Below are 16,953 nucleotides of genomic sequence, written 5' to 3'. Positions count from 1 at the left end.
CAGCAGACAGTATCACACATGATAGGATTAGATACAGCGGCTCAGCAGACAGTATCACACATGATAGGATTAGATACAGTTTGCTACTTTTCTATCATTTTATATACAGGGTACAGGCCATTATTGTTATAGTCCCGGAGGGCCCCTTTATGGCTCAGGGCAGGGCTGGTAATAGAAGTAGAGCTTGTCGGGTCACTTGTCGGGTCACTTGTCGGCTCTTGGTATGGTGGGGGCTGCTGAACAAGTCTTATTCACCGCAATATCACAAACAACCTGTGGCCAGATGTGGCGCTGTTTTTGCAAGAAATACATGTTTTTCTAATCCAGGACAAATTAACTCAAATATGTAATGCAACCACCACCCCATAAAGTGTCGTGTCGTGCCCCCGTTTATCTGTAAATGTGGGTGAATTCATTGGTTTTTCAGTGATTATTTACTTTCCTTTCAGTCTCTGACACTTCTTCCTCGGGCCGGGGGGATTCAGGGTGGTCACTGTGACAGCTGCAGGCAGTGACTCCTCCCGGTTGCTATGGTGACGGCGGCCATTTCCGCTTCGCGTTCTTTTGTGTGGCGGAGTATGATGCAGCGCGGCCGCCGTACAGTGACGTATTTCCGGTTAGAGCGCAGCGGCAGACATGGTGAGTGAGCAGCTTTTTCTCCGGGAAGCGGGTAATATACCGGCGATCACAGCGGCCTTGTACCCAGGTCAGAGCCGGTGCGGAGTCTCGTAAAGTCCGGGGGCAGGTTACATGTCACTGAGTATTGTCCGCTCCACCAGAGGAGGGGAATTATATATACTGATTATATACCGGCAGCACAATCACAGGCCCCTACATAGTATCAGTCACAGTGCCCCCCCTATATATCGTATCAGTCACGATGCCCCCCCCCCCCTATATATAGTATCGGTCACGGTGCCCCCCTATATAGGGACGAAAACACAAAATGCTGGTGGGCTGCGATACAAACAAAACACCAATATTGCCATTGGCAAATAATTAGCCCTGGTTTCCCAGGTACCTATAGAATGTTTATAGTATTGAACGTGTAACTTTATTATAAATGACTATAAAGCCGACAAGTGAAGATTAGAAGCGCGATGTGAGCGCAGAGTCCCGGTGTCGCTGCGGTTATTACTCAGTAGTCGGTGCTGTCGGAGTTCAGGGTCCGGCTCCCACCTCTGATGACCGCACGGCCTGTACGAGACCCCTAAACCAGCGGCTGCAGTCGTTGCACAAAGGACTTGGGTTTAACAGGACACATTGATCCTAAAGCCCTTTGTGAACGGAGCGGACGATCCTGAACCTCCTAGAAATAATCATTTAAAAAAATCTTTGTCTTTTCAATAATGTCGATATTGACTCATTTTCCAAATATTTCTTGCTCTGATGTGATCGCCTATTGTCTTCATGTTTTACCCCTATATATATATATATATACACACACCTCGCTGACGCTGCGATTCCCGGAGGTTTCTCATATCTTTTCTATGTAGATAAATACCTGGTCTTTGATGATCCGTCTATGCCGTGACCTGTTGTCGATCTGGTTATTGATAATTGGCGATATCCGGGCTTATCCATATATGTAGCCATCTTTTTTCCTTCCCATCCCTAACATCACCTATATATATATATATTTCTGCATATCGTCCCGATATCTTCCGCTCCTCCCGGTAGACGGCTCCTGACAGAGGCACCGAGAGAGCGATAACCTTCTCGTAGCACAATTATTCTGCTCTTTATATTCTCTGACACTTTGTGTTATTTTTTTGCATTCTCGTCCACGGATATTGTAGCGGTCTTTCTCCTCTTCTCACGTCTGGCGGTCCCGTGGTAATACTTTACATCACTCACAGACCGGTGCGCGCTCCATGTATAAGGTCGCGGACGTGCGCAGTGAACCGTTGTTTATATTTTTCAAATCCGGTGGAATTTCTTTCAACTGCGCGAAAACGAGCCCCTCATTGGTCGGGCGGTAGCGCCACGTGGTTGGAACATTCTCCTGTCAATCAATCTATCCACAGGAGTGAAAGCAGGTCCCTCATTGGTTGGGCATTAGTGCTGTGGGATTGGAGCATTCTCCTGTCCGTCTCCTCATCTAGGGTTTTTTCTATGAGAATCATTGTGATTGGCAGCATCGGAGCAGCGGACGTCACCAGTGAGGTTATAAATGGGAGACTTTGTTGCGATCGCCGCCATTAGCCCCATTTTCCCCTGAGGAAACATGTCGGGGGCTTCTCCTGTTTTAACTTCAATGTGTCCTGTTAAACCCAAGTCCTTTGTACAACGACTGCAGCCGCTGGTTTAGGGGTCTCGTACAGGCCGTGCGGTCATCAGAGGTGGGAGCCGGACCCTGCACCCAGACAGCACCGACTACTGAGTAATAACCGCAGCGACACCGGGACTCTCCGCTCACATCGCGCTTCTAATCTTCACTTGTCGGCTTTATAGTCATTTATAATAAAGTTACACGTTCAATACTATAAACATTCTATAGGTACCTGGGCTAATTATTTTTGCCTTTGGCAATATTGATGAATACTGTCTATATAGTATCAGTCGCGGTGCCCCCCTATATATGGCATCAGTCACAACGCCCATCCCATAGTAGTAGCTACTGTGCCACTCCATAACAGTCCCCCCCCATATAGTGCCAGCTACAGTGTTTCTCTATAACATTGCCCTTTATAAAAAGTAACTGTTCCCCATATAGTGTAATCTACAGTCCCCCCCACATATAGTTCCATCCAGACATAAAATAATCACCGTGCCAGCCGCATTGCCCCTCCCATAACAATCATGGTAGCCCCCTAAAAATGACAACCACTGTGCTCAATAACAGCCGCCCCCCATAACCAGCCCATCGCTGCTGGACCTTGTGGACAGGGCTTGGGGTATTTCCAGGTGGCGGCCGCTCGGCAGGTTCTCGCAGCTCATGCTGAATCTAGTGCTCGGAGTTGCACTTTAACAATTGTTTCCAGCCGATCCCATCACTGACCTGACTGATAATATTCTGTGATTTTCAGGGTCAAAGTCAGAGCGGAGGACATGGCCCCGGGGGAGGGAAGAAGGACGACAAGGTGAGTGGCCCCGACATCGGCTGCAGCGGGATTATTCCTGTCATTTCTGGTGTGGCCTTAATGTGTTATAATAAAATATAGAAAAACGGTGCCCTCCGATCTCTGCCACACGGCTATATCCAGTGATATTGGTGGCCGGACCGCGCTGGACAACTCTGCTGTGCGGCCACAACATTACACCCCAGTCACTGTGCCTGCACTCCATGTCAGTGAATAGCTGCGGTGATGAGATGACGGCTCCTGTCACAGTGCCTGCACTCCATGTCAGTGAATAGCTGCGGTGATGAGATGACGGCTCCTGTCACCGTGCCTGCACTCCATGTCAGTGAATAGCTGCGGTGATGAGATAACTGCTCCTGTCACTGTGCTTGCACTCCATGTCAGTGAATAGCTGCGGTGAGGAGATAACAGCTCCTGTCACCGTTTCTGCACTCCATGTCAGTGAATAGCTGCGGTGATGAGATGACGGCTCCTGTCACAGTGCCTGCACTCCATGTCAGTGAATAGCTGCGGTGATGAGATGACGGCTCCTGTCACAGTGCCTGCACTCCATGTCAGTGAATAGCTGCGGTGATGAGATAACGGCTCCTGTCACCGTTTCTGCACTCCATGTCAGTGAATAGCTGCGGTGATGAGATGACGGCTCCTGTCACAGTGCCTGCACTCCATGTCAGTGAATAGCTGCGGTGATGAGATAACTGCTCCTGTCACTGTGCTTGCACTCCATGTCAGTGAATAGCTGCGGTGAGGAGATAACAGCTCCTGTCACCGTTTCTGCACTCCATGTCAGTGAATAGCTGCGGTGATGAGATGACGGCTCCTGTCACAGTGCCTGCACTCCATGTCAGTGAATAGCTGCGGTGATGAGATGACGGCTCCTGTCACAGTGCCTGCACTCCATGTCAGTGAATAGCTGCGGTGATGAGATAACTGCTCCTGTCACTGTGCTTGCACTCCATGTCAGTGAATAGCTGCGGTGATGAGATGACGACTTCTGTCACCGTTTAGCTTAGATCTTAAGGGGCCGGTGTCCAGTCTTGTAAATAAACCTTAAACCTGGTACAATGAAAAGTTCTGAAACAATTCCTCAGCATTTTTTAGATCTCTGCTTGCTGTTAGATAATCGGAACATTGTTCTCTCCATCCTTCCTGATGCTGAAAACCTGTTGTGGCCTAATACTACTCACAGCTGAGGGTTTGTTACAATTTTATCCGGTCTAAACAATCCTCTATATGTAAGATAAACAACCTGGATTGATACATCGTTCCTGCACTGATACATTGTCACAAACTATCAGGACAGGGGAGATCTTTGTGCCGCTGATGTATTTTGCTCACAGAGTTTTGTCTGGACTGGATACATTTATGGCTGGGTTCACACGAGCACATTAAAGAGGCTCTGTCACCAGATTTTGCAACCCCTATCTCCTATTGCCTGTGATCGGCGCTGCAATGTAGATTACAGTAACGTTTTTATTTTTAAAAAACGAGCATTTTTGGCCAAGTTATGACCATTTTTGTATTTATGCAAATGAGGCTTGCAAAAGTCCAAGTGGGTGTGTTTAAAGTAAAAGTCCAAGTGGGCGTGTATTATGTGCGTACATCGGGGCGTGTTTACTACTTTTACTAGCTGGGCGTTGTGTATAGAAGTATCATCCACTTCTCTTCACAACGCCCAGCTTCTGGCAGTGCAGACACAGCCGTGTCACTCACAGGTCCTGCATCGTGTCAGACGAGCGGGGACACATCGACACCAGAGGCTACAGATGATTCTGCAGCAGCATCAGCGTTTGCAGGTAAGTCGATGTAGCTACTTACCTGCTGATGCTGCTGCAGAATCAACTGAAGCCTCTGGTGCCGACACGATGCAGGACCTGTGAGTGACGTCACAGCGTGATCTGCCAGAAGCTGGGCGTTCTGAAGAGAAGTGGATGATACTTCTCATCAGAACGCCCAGCTAGTAAAAGTAGTAAACACGCCCCGATGTACGCACATAATACACGCCCAGTTGTACTTTTGCAAGCCTCATTTGCATAAATACAAAAATGGTCATAACTTGGCCAAAAATGCTAGTTTTTTAAAAATAAAAACGTTACTGTAATCTACATTGCAGCGCCGATCACAGGCAATAGCAGATAGGGGTTGCAAAATCTGGTGACAGAGCCTCTTGAACGTCCGTAATGGACGGACGTATTTCGGCCGCAAGTCCCGGACCGGGCTCCTGGCATCATACTTATGTATGACACTAGGAGTCCCTGCCTCTCCGTGGAACTTCTGTCCCGTACTGAAAACATGATTACAGTACGGGACAGTTGTCCCGCAGCGAGGCAGGGACTCCTAGCGTCGTACATAACTATGATGCTAGGAGCCCGGCTCCCTGCACTGTGTTCGGTCCGGGACTTGCGGCCGAAATACGTCCGTCCATTACAGACGTAACATGCTCGTGTGAACCCAGCCTATGTATTAAGACTTCACAGGCTTTCAGTCTGTTCCCATTCAGACAGCAAGCAGGGGTACTGAACATGGTGAAGAATTGAAACTGTATATTAGAAAGTTGCTGAAGTTTTCATTGATCAGTGACGAAGATTTTATTTTCTCCTTTTTTTAAAAATTAGTTTTATTTAAAATGTTGCAAACCGGATGAGTTGCTTTACATTGATACGTGGCAAGTGCAGAGAGTAAGGAATCCGCTCCGTCACCTACAATGTTATAAATCCAGCACAACGGTCAAAGCGTGGCTTTTTTTTTTTCTCTTTTACAAAACGATCAATAAAAAGAAATCAGGACTGGTTGTCTGCGCCGCTATAGAGTTGCATGAGTAGGGAGAGAGCAAGGGATATCCTCAACGAGAAACTGATGAGTGTTACCATGGGGCCGGGCGATTATGACAAAAATCACGATGATTTGAGCATGTGACCTCGATTGCGATCTACGCCACTGCAGTACTATATACCCCCTGACACTGCCCTCCACGCAGTATAACACCCCCCTAACTGCCCCCCGCGCAGTATAACGCCCCCACAACTGCCCTCCGCGCAGTATAACGCCCCCACAACTGCCCTCCGCGCAGTATAACGCCCCCACAACTGCCCTCCGCGCAGTATAACGCCCCCACAACTGCCCTCCGCGCAGTATAACGCCCCCACAACTGCCCTCCGCGCGGTATAACGCCCCCACAACTGCCCTCCGCGCGGTATAACGCCCCCACGACTGCCCTCCGCGCGGTATAACGCCCCCACGACTGCCCTCCGCGCGGTATAACGCCCCCACGACTGCCCTCCGCGCGGTATAACGCCCCCACGACTGCCCTCCGCGCGGTATAACGCCCCCACGACTGCCCTCCGCGCGGTATAACGCCCCCACGACTGCCCTCCGCGCGGTATAACGCCCCCACGACAATGTTGAGGCGGCTTTTTCTGCCTACACAACTCTTTGTGAACATACCCTTAGGCCTAGTTCACACAGTTTTTTGCAGCTGGAAAAATTTGCCTCGAAATTCCTTAAGGAATTTTGAGGCAGATTTTGACCTGCCCACAGGACACTTGTCGCTTTTTTTCAGCCGTGGCCATTGAGCGCCATGTGCAAAAAACGCAGCGAAAACCGCTTTCTCTGCCTCCCATGTTAATGGGAGGTCAGAGACGGAAACGCCTGTAGAAGGGCATGACGCTTCTTTTTCCCACAAGCGTTTTTTCTGTTAGTGGGGAAAAAAAAACGCCTCCTATTGAAATCATTGGGAGGTATTTTCGGCCGTTTTGTGGCGCAGTTTCCACGTCAAAAACAGCACCAAAAATTAGTGTGAACATGACCTTAGGTGGGAATTGGGATTGACTGGCGTGTCGGAGCTGGAGGGCTCTGCGCCGCTGCAGTTGAGGGCGGTGATGAGTCTCTTGTGATTGAATGTGAGGAAGGAGCCTTCACTAAATACATCTCCAACCTCCACTGCTCCCCGGCCCCGCGTTCCTAGTATTAATATGTGATCCCCGCTGTACAGTGACAGTCCTTTCCTCCGGCACTTTGTGGTCCTCACATCAATAATCTTATCATGCTTATCGTCCACCTGATAGTCCGGTACTTGTCCGGTCTTTTCCTGCTACTGAGATCGATGGTGAAGCCCCCGGCGTCTGTGATGTCGTGTCAGCCTTACAGTCGGGGACTTCACCATGAATTAGCTGGAGGAGCGGGTTAGTACATGTGTCTGATAATCCGGCAGTCCTGAAGATTCTGGATTATTGGAATTGTGTTGTGCACTGAGTAAGATGATCTTTGGGCAGCACATTCTGCTCTCACTGTGAAGTAACCTTTGTTTTCATCTGTAACATTGAAGGACAAGAAGAAGAAGTACGAGCCGCCCGTCCCCACTAGAGTCGGCAAGAAGAAAAAGAAGACGAAGGGTCCCGATGCCGCCAGTAAACTCCCGCTCGGTGAGATCTGCTATTCTGTCCCTGCAGCTGCGAGTCGAGCCGTGACCTCCCCCCAAATAACCGTCATAGTATCGGTCTGATCGGAGGGGGTTGACTGCTAGGACCCCACAATGGACTGTAACCCTCCGCTGGGGATGGGGGAACAGGTTACCCCTTTATCAGAACCAGTGGTCAGACCCCCACAATCACATTGTTATTCATGGAAAAACCCCCTTTAAGGGTCATCATGGTGACCCCGCAGGTTGGGCCGTCATACATCTGATGTGTACGGCCGCCTTCAAGGGGTTATCCAGTCCCAAAAATTTGATGGCCAATCCTCAGCAGAGGTCGTCAATATCTGATCAGTTGGGGTCTGACTCCTGGCACCCCCCGCCGGTCACCTGTAGTGAAGGGGCCACAGCGCTCGTACGATCGCTGCTTCCCCTTCATTTCCTGTAGGCCGAATTCAGACGAACGTAGAGTACGACCGTCACATGGACGCGTGTTTTTCAATGGACCGCGTGAATGGTCCATTGAAAAATAGAAAGTGTCCTATTTTGTTCCGTTTTCATGTCTATGGGGTGCACCTGGGCACCTCGGACGTGAAAGAGTCACGTTTTTCACGTCCGAGTTTCCCCACATTGGTGTGAATCTGGCCTTACTGCCCTCACTGAATCGCTGACGCGCTTGTAGCGGCGGTTCACACTTCTCCTATTCGAGTGAATTCTGTGACCGGTCACCTGCACGTCTGGCGGCGGTTCACAGTGTGAGCAGTAAAGGAAATGAAGGGGAAGCAGCGCTGGTATGAGCGCGGCGGCCCCTCCAAAACAGCCGATCGGCGGGGGTGCCGGGAGTTGGACCCTGACCCGTCACATATTGATCGCCTATCCTAAGAATCAATTTTTTGGGGAATGGACCTCTCTTTTGAGACATAGATGCTTGAAAGACCTAAAAGTTTTGTGATTTACAGAATGAGGTGCAGATCGTCCTCCTCTTACAGGTTGTCACAATTTTTGTTTTTTTTTTTTGTTATATCTGGGACGGTTGGATGGCCGCCATATTGACTGCCAGTACAGCCCCCAAATGAGTTCTCACCCAGTCCGCTGATTGGCAGATCTACCCGGTGATGTATTGATACCCCCCCCCCCCCCCACTCTCATATTCCTGCAGAACCGGTGGATATTCCATTCATTACTGTAGCAGAGATATATATATTGGTAACATTTACCCAGATTACAGGAGACGACCTCTCGGGGGCGCATGTCTTGTGGTGATGGGGTTTTTATGTCATGTCCCCTAATCCCGAGCCCTTCATTCTTCTCCAGTCACCCCCCACACACAGTGCAGGCTGAAGCTGCTGAAGCTGGAGAGGATAAAGGACTATCTTCTCATGGAGGAAGAGTTCATCAGAAACCAGGAGCAGATGAAGCCGCTGGAGGAGAAGCAGGAGGTGAATGACATTATAGCTGGAGGGGTCCACGGGTCATGTGACGGGGGACACCCGGGGTGACATTGTGTGTGATTTCTGCCGATAGGAGGAGCGATCCAAGGTGGACGACCTGCGGGGGACACCCATGTCAGTGGGAACCTTGGAAGAAATCATTGATGATAACCATGCGATCGTCTCCACGTCCGTGGGATCGGAGCATTACGTCAGCATCCTCTCGTTTGTGGATAAAGATCTGCTGGAGCCGGGGTGTTCTGTCTTACTGAACCACAAAGTGAGTAGACGGAGGACAGGGGGGCGCAGAATCAATGCTTGACCTGTGTACAGGGGTTCACATCTACACTATGAGCCTTAGTCTGGGGTGCTGTCGAGGTTACCGTCACTTTTGACCCAGCATGCAGTGCTATTTTTGCCGTTAAAACGACCGAAGCATTGACAGAACCCCCCGATAGACCACGTTATAAGTCCATGGTGTCGGGCGCCATTTGGATCAGTCATTAGACCGATCCATCGTGGTTCATTTGTGAACATGGCCTGGTGTAAATAAAGGTTAGTAACTGTATAATGAACGATTCCGGAGCTTTTTAATAATAGTGCAGTAATTCCTCGCCACTTTCAGGATCTCTGCTTGCTGTCAGTGAATATAAATATAGGCTTTAAATCCCTTTCCTGACCCAGCCTTGATAGGGTTTGTTACATTATATCAGTCTAGACAATCCTCTGTGAGGTAAACACATCAGCAGCACAAATCTCGTTCCTGTTCTGATAGGTTGTTACATTTTACCTGCACTGATACGGCGTATTCATTTGGAGTCCCGTGAACAGCTCCACTAAAAATCTGGCGCGGTGTAGATACTTTATTCCCTTGACTGGGCTGTGATCGGAGAAGTGTGGTCCGGCTCTACAGGGGGCTTCCCACCTGTCAATAAGTGTTGCCCTCTTCTAGTCAGATGTTATAAGTGGGAACACCTCTCGCAGGAACCCGAGGGAAATGTGGAGAGAGAATACACTTATTCATATTTATACAAACACGCCTTATATAAAGTGCGGCTGCGGTGTACAGGGTCCCGCACCCCCAGATGGGACTTGGACATTGTCCACTTGTGTTTGATATATTGAGGTAACGAATCCTAATACAAGGTAAAGCTGTGTAGACTCCCTGCTGCCTCCGCTCGCTGTCAATCATCTCCTTGGCTTGTGCTTTGTCCAGGTTCATGCTGTAATCGGGGTCCTCATGGATGATACAGACCCCCTGGTGACTGTGATGAAAGTAGAGAAAGCTCCTCAGGAGACGTACGCCGATATCGGAGGCCTGGATAACCAGATTCAGGAAATCAAGGTGTGTCATCGGTTCTTATCATCCACCTGTGTCGTATAAGGATTGTTCTTTTCTATTCATGTCCCCCATAGACTATGCGAAGAGTGACCACGCTTAGGGGGCTGAAGTCCCATCAATCTGACTCTTAAAGTGACATCATCATGGCTTTTGCATCGTACGTTACAATTGGGCTGCCCTGTCAGATTTTTATATATATATAATTTATTGCAGTTTCTGACTTTCTTAGATGGAGCTATAGTCCGGATGCTGTCGCTTTAGACTCGGTTTCACACGTCGCATATTTTTTTTTTGCCGATCTACTTAGCAATGCAAAAGGGTGAGATTCACGTCCACAACAAACCTGTGACGTGTGAACACCGCCGTGAAGAGTAACTCCGCTTTCATCAAACTTTTGACATGTCAAAGACATATCAAAAGTTTGGATCGGTGAGGGCCTGGTTGCTAAGACCCCCATCGATGCTGAAACAAAAGGTGCAGAAGTGCTGAGCTGAGCGCTTTGACTGTGACCAGCGCTCCTCGTCAGGCTGAAGACCGATTGTATAGAAAGCCTATGTAAACCGTCTTCAGGGAGCGTCGATCACATTTGAAGGTACCGGGCACTCACCTGAGCACTTCTGCACCTTCGTTTCAGCATTGATGGGGGTCTCAGCACCCGGACCACCACCGATTCAAAAACTGGGTACTACCGGGATAGAGAGAAAGAAGGCAGGCACTGCCCCAATGCAGGAAAAACCGTCTCTGCGCATGAAAACTGTGTGGCTCAAAACACGTGGAAATACAGCTGTCAAAATGTTGCCCGCGGGGTGCTCGTCGGTGGAGAACAGCAAATATGTAGAAAGTAGAAAATACGAGGCACTCACCGCAGTGGCAATAAAGGGATTTATTGATATTGATCTCGATTTCAAAAATGTGGAAGTGCAGCTAAACGTTTGACATGTCGGAAGTTTGGATTGGTGAGAGTCCGAGCACTGAGACCCCCACCAATCGCTAGAACGAAGCCGCTGCAGGTCTCATGTGAATGCTCAGCTTTTTCCGGAAAGCCAATGTATCGGAGCACGGGCTCATAGACTTTCTATTGAGTCCGTACACAATACATTTATTTCCGGAAAAAGCCGAACAGACACGAAGCGGCTGAGCATTCACATGAGACCTTCAGCGGCTTCGTTCTAGCGATTGGTGGGGGTCTCAGTGCTCGGACCCCCACCAATCCAAACTTCTGACGTGTCAAACGTTTAGCTGCACTTTTTAAGCTTTATCCAGTAGAAATGCTGTAAAATTAAATCACTGGAGAACGATTTGCGCCATTGTTCTGTACTATTGACCCCAACGTCTGTGTGATCTCTGTCCTGTAGGAGTCTGTGGAGCTTCCCCTCACCCATCCAGAATATTATGAAGAGATGGGCATTAAACCACCCAAAGGTGTCATTCTATACGGCGCACCCGGCACAGGTACAGTACCCCATGATCCCTCTTCTTATTTTCTGTAGGTTTTTTTTATGTTGTCTCACTGAACAATCTTTATAGGTAAAACCCTACTGGCCAAAGCTGTAGCCAACCAGACGTCTGCCACCTTCCTGAGGGTGGTGGGCTCGGAGCTGATCCAGAAATACCTGGGTGATGGTCCTAAGCTGGTACGAGAGCTGTTCAGAGTGGCCGAAGAACACGCACCATCTATAGTGTTTATTGATGAGATCGATGCCATTGGCACAAAGAGGTGAGGACGGAGGTTCCCAGTCTCCTTGGATTTCCTGTGGCTGGAAGGACATGCTGGTTATTGTAGTTCTACAGAGGTTAAACAGTAATGCGTCTATAATGGTCTTTTTATTAAGGATCGGGCGTAAGGGGGTTGTGGTTTATTATTATTGTAGTCCTGAATCAGTGGATTTGACCCCAGTGAAGCACCCGGCGGTCTACCTTATACATGAGCCGTGTGTAATCTTCCTCTGTTCCCAGATACGACTCGAACTCTGGCGGCGAGCGAGAGATTCAGAGAACCATGTTGGAGCTGCTCAACCAGCTGGACGGATTCGATTCCAGGGGTGATGTGAAAGTCATTATGGCCACCAACAGAATAGAAACGCTGGATCCGGCTTTAATTAGACCAGGTAAATAGGGGTTAACACAGTCCTGCAATAGAGACCAGAGTCCTAGCCCCCCTCCCCCCAATACAGGGGCTGGTATTCTGGGCTTGGATTTTAGAAAGTTCTTTCTTTTTTTCTGCACACTTGATGTATTCAAGAGCGGTTCATTTTATGTTTTACTTCCATCTCAGGTCGTATCGACAGAAAGATTGAATTTCCTCTACCGGATGAAAAAACCAAGAAGAGAATCTTCCAGATCCACACGAGCCGCATGACCCTGGCTGTCGACGTCACACTGGACGAGTTAATCATGGCAAAAGACGACCTGTCCGGAGCCGATATAAAGGTGTGTGGCTGCCCTGCGGGTATTGGGACTATTGGGGGGTGTTTGGTCCGCCCAGCAGAGGTCATTCTTCCAGTCTTTGGTGGAAGGACCATGAATGTAGCTTTTACGGCTGTAGCCACTTGAGCCGGGTTCCCACATAGAATAAACGCTACGGAATTGTGTGTGGAAATTCCGTAGCAGCAAAGTGGATGACATTTAAAAAAAAAACACAGCGTAAACGTTAAATTGACCTGTGTTGCGGCTTAACCACAACGATCGCCGCAAGAATCGCAACTCCGGAAAAATAATAATCGTACTTACCCTCTCCTCCTTCCTGCAGTCCGGCCTCCTGGGATGACGTTTCATCCCATGTGACCGCTGCAGCATCGGAGTACGCGCAGAGAAGACGGAGGGGGGGGGGGGGTGTGTATGTGCTTTTTTGTGCAACGGAAATTGCGTTTGAAAAAACACCACAATGTGGCGCAGTTTTACAGGCTGGAGGCGCTGCGGGATTTTTACGCAACATATTCAACCTGTGGGAGCTCGGCCTTAAGGGTATATTCACACGCGGCAGATTTTGTGCAGAAGCTTATTCCATACATGTGACTGGGGTTGTTTCTGCGGCGGGTGCATTGATTTTTGCAAACCCTATTTTGGTGTATAGGACAAATTCCTGCAACAAATCTGTCAAGTCTGAACGTACCTTAAGACCTGATTCAGACGGATGCATTTTAGCATCTGTATTACAGCTAGAAGTCCTGGCCTGACTGTGGGTCTTATGACCTGAACTAACAGCATCGTAGCAAAGACTCCAACATGAAGCCACGTTACGGTTGTTGGACTCACCCCAGTGGGATTCCCCGTTTTGCAGACTTAAAACTGAAATAGTTTGTTTTTTTTCCCCTGTATTTGCTATTCCGAGAGTAATCTGTGACGCGTTTACATGTCACTATTCTGCTGTGTAGTCTCAACATTTCTTAGGGCCTGTTCACATCACCATTCCGGCAGGTTTCCGTTTTAATAATTGAATCAATAGCGGAGTCGACTGCGCTATTGATTCCATCCGGAAACCATTAGCAATGTTTCCGTCACCCTTGATATCAATAGTGACGAAAACGGAAGCCGTGGTTTCGCTTTCCGTTGCAGGGTTCACCCGACGGAAAGCGAACGGTGATGTGAACAGACCCCTTGTACTGATCTTTGTCGCATTCACAATTCTGATAACTTGGATGTGACCGTTTCCTGTACTCTGCTGTAGTGCATTGTGGGAGATGCAGTCCTACAAAGCAAAACAGGAAGTTATGGCATATCGTTGTTAGGTGTGTGTGTCACCAGGACTGCAGCTCTGGATGTGACTGGAGATCTGTACAGTAAGCCAGGTTGAGTAATATATGCAGATTTAACCTGCAAGTCCGGATGTAGTGGGCGCCATAACTCAGACTGTCTCCTCCGCAGGCGATATGCACAGAGGCCGGGCTGATGGCGCTCCGAGAGAGGAGGATGAAAGTCACCAATGAAGATTTTAAGAAATCTAAGGAGAACGTCTTGTACAAGAAGCAAGAAGGCACTCCGGAGGGGCTGTACCTGTAACGTGATGATCTGTAGATTTGCTCACTGGTTGGGGGGGGGGGTAGTATGTGTAGAGGGGTGCAGGGGCGCCTGTTGCGAGATTTTCAGCCGTTGGACTACGACTCCCATCATATCTAGAGCGTCTCCCGTTAGACATGATGGGCTCGCTTGCAGCAACTCATCAAACCTTCGCTGATTGCTGTTCTGTTACCGGAGGTTGTGTGAAATAAAAGACAACTGAAAACTCATTGATTGTTTTTTTAAAAACGTTGTTCCGTTTACAATGCATTTAGGCGGCAGGATCCGGATCACAGAAGAAGTGGTCGGATGGTTCGTTCTCCAGCAAATCCTGAACCATCCCCTGAGCTCATTTATTCCATCTGTCTGAACGGGATTCTGCAGCCTGCTCTGTACTAGAAGACATACAGGCTGCAGCAGCCAAACTGTTATCAGGTGCTAATTACAAAGGCCCCAGAAGGTGTTCATAACCATTGAAAGGGATTTTCCCATCAGACATTTGACTTTTCCACAGGATATGTCCGAGACAGCAGAAGTGGGTCCCCCATCTATCTTTAGAACGGAGCCCCCTAAACCCTGTTCTAGCTTTGTCTGATCTCGCTGACTCCTGTCCTGATTACACGGTTGGGAGTCACTCGCTGAGCTACGCGGTTTCTGTAACTCCCATAGAACTGAATAGTTGTGACGGACACAGCGGAGCTCAGCGAGTTATGGGGTTTCAGTAACTTCCGTCCATACGATCAGGAAGTGTCCGGGAGGCGGAGTGAGCACAAAAAGCTAGAACGGGGTTTAGGGAGCCATAAATGTCCCTCATGGGAAAATACCTGTAAACCAGCAACAAAGCGGAAAACCATCGCAAGTGAGAGGAAAAAGAACAAAACCGTTCTACTTACCCAGAATTCACATCCTGCAATGTCACCCCCAAAGGATGGAAGGGGGGGGGGGGGGGGGTAAATATGAACTTGTTTTTCAACGCGGCTTATTGGAGATCCCCTGCGGTCTGATGTAGCGTGTCCGCCCTGAACACTGTGTGTGTGTTTACCCTTAGTGTGGAGGCTCTGCGGCCGAGTTGTGTCTTCGGAAAAGAACACACACCACACACACACACACACACACTCCACCCACACTCACCCCCCCCCCACTCCACTCCACACACTCCACACTCTCACCCCCCACTCCACTCCACACACTCCACACTCTCACCCCCCACTCCACTCCACACACTCACCCCCCACTCCACTCTCACCCCCAACTCACACGCCACACACTCTCACCCCCCACTCACACGCCACACTCACCCCCCACCCACCCTCCTCACACCCTCCCCCCACTCACCTCTCACACTCTCCCCCCACTCCACACTCACCCCACACACACCACACTCTCCCCCCACACACACTCTCACCCCCCACCACACTCCACACTCTCCCCCCACTCCACACTCACACTCCACACACACACACACTCACCCCCCACTCACACTCCACACACACACCCCCACTCCACTCTCACCCCACCACACACACCCCCCACTCACACACACCCACTCTCACCCCCCACTCACACGCCACACACACTCTAACCCACCACACACACACTCTCACACCCCACCACACACACACACACACACTCTCACCCCCCACTCACACCCCACCATACACACCCTCCCCCCCACTCCACACTCACACCCCCCCCCACTCCACACTCACCCCCCCACCCACACACCCCACCACACACTCTCACCCCACCACACACCCTCCCCACACACACTCACCCCACTCCCCCCACTCACCTCACACACTCCCCACACACACTCCACACACACACACACTCACCCCCCACACACACCCTCTACCCACACCCACTCTCACCCCCCCACTCACACCCCACCATACACACCCTCCACACACACACACACACACTCTCACCCCCCCCCCACACACACACACACACACACACACTCTCACCCCCCACTCACACCCCACCACACACCCCACTCCACACACTCACCCCCCACTCACACGCCACACACACACCCCCCCCACTCCACTCTCACCCCCCACACACACCCCCCACACACACCCCCACACACACCCCCCACACACACCCACTCTCACCCCCCACTCACTCACCACACACCCCCCCACTCCACTCCACTCTCCACACACACCCCCCACCCCACGCCTCAAACCCTATTCACACACTCCTCACACCCCCCGCTCCCCACTCCTCACACCCCACCACACACACCCCACACACCCCACACACCCACCCCCCCCACACACCCACCACACACACACCCCACTCCACCACACTCTCCTCACACACCACCCCACCCCCCACACACACACCCACTCCACACCCCACTCCACACCCCCACCCCCAGGACTTACTTCTCACTCTATGTAATACGCCACCGTCGCAATGTCTACACAATCCTTTGTTCCGTTGGTAGAAAACAATAGTGACTCGTGACTCAGCTCGTGAATCTGCAAACAGGACGAGGGGCAAGGGGATATAGAAGGTGAGATATGGCCACCATTCCAATTTTCACACAGCTTTCCTGGTGTCCTGAGTGGTAAACGTACCTCTACGCAGCAATACATCCTCCCCTTCCATATAGATAAATATATAGCTAGGCAATTTGATGTTCAGGACTTGAGGAAAGCTATAAAGGGCCAATATATATAT

At 50.0% G+C, this 16,953-nt stretch overlaps 1 protein-coding gene across 1 annotated transcript; it reads left to right on the top strand.

Annotated features, from left to right (window-relative positions):
* Positions 1-587: 587 nt before the first annotated feature.
* Positions 588-14,492, top strand: PSMC1 (proteasome 26S subunit, ATPase 1). The gene is made up of 11 exons (XM_075844369.1): positions 588-639; positions 3,030-3,083; positions 7,408-7,504; positions 8,809-8,933; positions 9,019-9,204; positions 10,141-10,269; positions 11,622-11,718; positions 11,794-11,983; positions 12,223-12,374; positions 12,542-12,696; positions 14,131-14,492. Exons 1-11 carry the CDS (start codon positions 637-639, stop codon positions 14,263-14,265), a joined length of 1,323 nt encoding a protein of 440 aa, XP_075700484.1. The 5' UTR covers positions 588-636; the 3' UTR covers positions 14,266-14,492.
* The last annotated feature ends 2,461 nt before the right edge of the window (positions 14,493-16,953 follow it).

The sequence above is a fragment of the Rhinoderma darwinii genome, chromosome 12 (assembly GCF_050947455.1).
Source record: "Rhinoderma darwinii isolate aRhiDar2 chromosome 12, aRhiDar2.hap1, whole genome shotgun sequence".
NCBI classification, from domain to species: domain Eukaryota; kingdom Metazoa; phylum Chordata; class Amphibia; order Anura; family Rhinodermatidae; genus Rhinoderma; species Rhinoderma darwinii.
This window is presented reverse-complemented; position numbering and strand designations above follow the sequence as displayed.